Source organism: Lactuca saligna, chromosome 8 (assembly GCF_052625555.1).
Source record: "Lactuca saligna cultivar CGN05327 chromosome 8, ASM5262555v1, whole genome shotgun sequence".
NCBI classification, from domain to species: Eukaryota; Viridiplantae; Streptophyta; class Magnoliopsida; order Asterales; family Asteraceae; genus Lactuca; species Lactuca saligna.
The window spans coordinates 58711211-58716684 of record NC_136424.1 but is presented as its reverse complement, the minus strand read 5'-3'; the positions used below and the strand labels follow the sequence as shown (position 1 = coordinate 58716684).

Genomic DNA, 5474 nt, shown 5'->3' with positions numbered 1-5474 from the left:
TTATATCTTAAAATTATTATAATAATTAAAACTTTTAACTATATTATCTATACGCGTATAATAATAGAACATTCACTTTTAAATTGTTAGAATATTGTTATCTTGACAAACAAAATTGTCATCTTCAACACTCTCAGTGGAATGTATGCATTGGTTGTTTAGTTTTTGTTGCTATTGAATATTGTCATGTTGTATATGAAAAATATTTTAGATGTTTTCATTAACATTTTGATGTTTAATAATGACATATATGATATTTTGATATTTAAAAAAGACATATATATATATATATATATATATATATATATATATCATATTTTGATGTTTAGAAATGACATATACAATATCTTAAAATTTTATGAAAGATAATTATGATATTTAAAAATTAAGTTTAACAAATATGATAGTTTGATTAAGTGATGCCGAAACTTAAATCAAAAACTTCATTTATAGATTATCGTCTATTCTAGTTAAATCGTTTATTATGAAACTGTAAACAAACAGCTGTTATTATTTTTTGGTTGAAATATTTTCACTAAAACACAATAAGGTGTTGTTTTTTTTTTAAAACAACTTCAAATCACTTATTACAGCGCCGCGCAGCACACGTGCAGTACTTGGTCTTTCGCAACTGTTTGTTTTCTTGAAGACTTCTGACTTAAAAACTGTTGCGCGTGTGCTGCGTGGTGCAACACTAAACCAACTGCTTCAAACCTCTTCGCGCCTTACTTTAACTTATTGCAGCAGTCTGCAGACGTTAAAAAAAAAAACATATTTTTTATTAAATGTTGCAGCATTTTGTTCCACCTCTTCTGCTACAGAGGATTGCAGAGGTGGTCCGCAGAGTTAAAACATTTTCGCTTCAAAAAAGCAAACAACTAAATGTATTTAGCAAAAAATCAACAAACAAGTAGTGGGAGTACAAAAGGCACAATACAAAGGAAATGGTGGGTGAGTAGAAAGGATGTAAAAGTGCATTCGAGTTTTTGTGTAAAAAGTTCATTAAAAGTAATCATTTTGTTTGTAAATTTTTATGCTATTTCGATTTCTTAGTCCGTCACTCACTCACAAACTTCTATTGCAATGCAAGAAAAGCCGCAGGTTTAAAAGTCAAGGTCCAGAACCTCCTTTGGGACCCTTCTTGCAACACTAACTTGTACATCGTGCTAAGCATTAGAAATTGTCCCAATAGACTATTAGAAAAGAAAAGCTTTTTATTAGGGTAGTTTAACATCACCCTCTCCTCAAAATCATTTGTGTATAATAATAGTTTCCCAATAATAATAAGAAATAAAGGTTTATTAGAAAAGAGAACCTTTTATGGGTGACTACTTTATCGGAAACTAGACAAGTATAATATTTTTATACAAGAACATGTAACATTTCTTAAACAAATGCTTACAATTAAAAAAAAAGGTTCAATTAGTAATCAATTATCGTTTATTACACATCCGTTGGCTAAAATCTTTTGTGAATCTTTTATTTTATTTATGATTATAACAAATGAAACCAAACAAGAATTTATAAAATCTTTTGTGAATCTTTTATTTTATTTATGATTATAACAAATGAAACCAAACAAGAATTTATATTAGCACCGACCATTTCTAGTTTTAGAAGTAAAAGCAATATTCCTGTAGGCCCATTTTGTTGTAATGTCCCAAAACAACTTCGTAAAACGTCTTTCCTTTTGGTTGTCTACCCCACACACAATAACACACACTAAACACTAAACCACCATATAAAGTCACACAGAATGTACATTAAAATATGAAAGTATGGTGTATTTTCGAAAAGCAAATCCTCATTATTCATTGCACCTTCCACTAAATCAGAATCCACCAAATTCCTATAGGAACAAGTAAATCATAGCAATAGTAAACAACAATACATCTCAAGCTCTTAAAACAAGTTAACTTCAACCTCAATTTTCTTGAAATTAAGGCATAGATTCACTATTTTGATGAGTTGTGGTCAAAGTAAACCAAAGCAACATTCAATTAAAGCATCACAAGTTCTAAAAACAACTAAAACAGAACTGGGAACTACACTCAAAACTTTCTTGAAAATAAGGCATAAATTCAAGAATCGGATGAATGGGAATAAAGAAGCATCACAAATTCTTGATACAACTAAAACATGGGAACTTGTAGCTTTAACTTTTCTTGAAAACTAGGCATCAATTCAAGATTTGTAGTAAAGAAGTATCACAAAACTGAGAATTTAACTTAATGTTCTTGAAAATTTAGGCACAAATTCAAGAATTGGATGAAATGAATTCAAAAGTTCTAAACATTAAGAACAAAGATAGAAGTCACGCCTCTCTAAAATCCTCTAATAAACAACCAAAAACGAAGACCAAATCATGCAGTTTCCAACCCTAATCTTCTTCTGGAGCAGGGAGATTAAGATCGATCATATCAGTATATGTGGGACCCTCATCCTCAATCACTGCAACATGATCAAATCTTTCTACAGAACCATTAATGAAATGAGACCTTTTGTGGCCCCCTAAAGCTTGCCCTGATTTAAACATTCTAAAACAAATTGGACATTCATGCCCTTTGTTCTTTTTTGGCCTCATTTTCTTGTCAAACTTAGCCTTGTGGTTATGAAATTTGCTTTCTGAATTGTTCTTTTTGTGACAAGGTCTATGTCCTCCAAGTCCTTGAAAAGAACTGAAAATCTTGTTGCAATTCATACATTCATACTTGCTTCTCTTCTTATATGACCCTTCCGGAGTATAAGAATCATCATCCTCTTTGGTTCTTTTCTTAAAGTTATCATTATACCCGAATTCTTTAAACAAATTCTTTCTAATTTCGAGTTTTTCTTCATAAGAAAATTCTCTGTAGTTGAAACCATTCACCCCTTTCCATCTCTTCTTATGTTGATCACCGTTCCTAAGAAGTTCCTCAACCGTAATATCCGATTCCACTTTCTTGATTCCATTCCAACGACTCTCGGAATTCCACTTAGTCTCTAAAACTACGGAATTGTTATCGGAGGATTCCACGATAGAATTAAGACCGGCCCAGTTGGTGGAATCCTTAGACAACATCATTAAACAAATTGCTACTTCTTCTAGTTCAAGTTCATCAATCTCAGAAACCGATGAAGATCCGTAATTGTAATTACTATTATTACTGTTGGTTAAAAAAGAAGATGGTTTAACTAGGATGTTCTTGTACCTTTTTGATTTGGATCTTGTAACACAAATCGGATCTTGAAGTTCGTTTTCTTCAGTATCGGAATGACTATCGCTGATGGACTTATCATCATGATCGAGATTCTCACTTGTCCATGAATAATCGTAATCCTTGGAATTCCTATCTTTACCAGAATGGAAAGCCATATGACCACATAAAGCTTTTAAAGATGGGAACCCTTTTCCACATTGCTTGCAAACTTTCTCATTTGGGAAAGGTAAAGTCGACGACGAAGAACCGACTGCTCTCCAACTCTTTTTAGGGTTCTCCCGTAACCCGTAAATACTAGAATTCCCATTTTCATTCCCATTCCCATTCCCGTTTCCAATTCCGATTCCGTTTCCATTGATGATCAAAGTAGAAAGCTTTTTCATGGGCTCGAATTTGTCGTCGGATTCAGCTGAATTAGCAGCAACAGCAGCAGCAGCCATTACATGAGACCTCATATGCCCACCTAATGATTTCCCACTTGGGTATCGTTTATCGCACAACTTACATACAAATCTCAGTTCATCATGATCATCATCCATCTTGATTTTGAGATCGAAATTTTGGAAATACCTAATCGAAACCAAAAAAACAAACGAATCCAGAAAAGAAATTATTAGTTTAAGCTTCTTACTACATTTGCAGATTATATGAGGAAATCTTTAGGGCTCAAATCCCAATAACACAGACCCACGAAAAATTAAAGTGAATCAAAAGCAGTACATACATCGCATCAAATTCAGGGATTTTTGAAGCTTTCAAAGCAGATCATGTTGAAATTAGATCAAAGCCTTTTTTTTTCAGTTTGGGGAAAGAATCAACAGCATATAGTAAGTTCAAGATCGAACCTAAAAAGAAAGAAAGCATCGCATATCTTCAACAAATCTGGTACCTAAACAAGGAAATACACAAGACAGCAAACACTCTGCTATTGCAATGTTCAGAATTGGTAAAAGTTAATGAATAACCAGAAAATAAAAAACGATAAGTTTAGAAGCTAAGATCAATGAGAGGTGAGGAGTAGGGAATCAAGAGATGGAGAATTGGAAACAGACTCCATGACTGTTTCATCTGTTTGTTTCTCTCTCTATATATGAGTTGTAGTCCGAGGAGAATTTCATGCATGGAAGCAAAGTACTAATAAGACGGAGGAGAAGGGATGACACGTGTCCTTAAGAGAGAGAAGTTCGTTGATTTGATCTGACGGTCAACATGTAGTTGGATCGAATTTGGAGGATCCCAGCGTTTCAGAATGTATTAGAGAGAGATAGAAAGGATTTTTTTAAGTTAAGAACAATTTGTTCGTCTTTGTTGGGCATAAAAAGACAGGGGCTTGGGATGAGGAAAGCTTGTCACATTGGTTACAATATGTGTTAGCATGGGCACATCATACAATTTCGTATATATATCATAACAATATTTGATTGGTCTTATAATTTGATAAAAATAAGAGTAAGTTATAAGTTTGGTCCTTAATATACCTGTTTTATATCACCACTAGTCCAACTATCCGAAATGTTGCAAGTTTAGTCCCTAATTGAAACTAAACTATTATAGTTGGTCCCTTACACTTGACAATGCCTCCTTCCCGTTAAACTCCTCATGTGCCTTGAGTGAACTTTTAGTATTTTCAACACACTCTCTTACTCACTTTTACCACCAATCACTTCACTCCCCTTCAAATAAAGAGTTTCAACATTGATCCTAAATGTTTTTTTAAGAAAAAACTAAGATAATCTTGATAAGCACAATGATTATATGTGATGACAAGCTTGTTCTAAACTTTAGAAGATGTGACTTTTGTCAAAAGTTATTGTCTGTTTGGAACATTTGATCTCCCGGTAGTGATGCAAAACCTTCAAATTAGTTATGGTAAGGGTTTTTTTTTTTTCTTTTTATTTTTTTATGTGAGGATGATAATATTTGTCTGTTGTGACAACCGGTGACGTCGTTAAGAATCAATGTAGACAACAAAATGTAATACTATAAAAGAATAGGTTTAATCTCATATTGATAAGTGTCATACAATTAGAACTTCTCATTAATGTTATATATCATTTATCATGCCACTTATCAATCTATTAATTATTCATTTTAAATTTTTCTCATTCTAATTTTATTAAATTAATAACATTAGATTAAAAAATAAAATAAAATAAATATAAATTATAAAATGATATAACTCTACGTATTTATTTAAATCAACGATTGTAATTTTATATAATAAAAAATATCTCTTAAATAATAATTTATTTAGAATAATTGATTAATAATTTT

At 31.9% G+C, this 5474-nt stretch overlaps 1 protein-coding gene across 2 annotated transcripts; it reads right to left on the bottom strand.

Annotated features, from left to right (window-relative positions):
* Positions 1-2043: 2043 nt before the first annotated feature.
* LOC145011578 (uncharacterized) lies at positions 2044-4426 on the bottom strand. Of its 2 annotated transcripts, none has more exons than XM_078970317.1 (2): positions 3925-4426; positions 2044-3770 (listed from the first exon to the last, which is right to left on the bottom strand). In XM_078970317.1, coding segments are annotated over exons 1-2 (1392 nt in total). In that variant the 5' UTR covers positions 3927-4426; the 3' UTR covers positions 2044-2380. The 2 variants fall into 2 exon arrangements, with proteins under 2 accessions (XP_078826443.1, XP_078826444.1); XM_078970318.1 differs by having other exon boundaries at positions 4046-4426.
* Positions 4427-5474: the final 1048 nt, after the last annotated feature.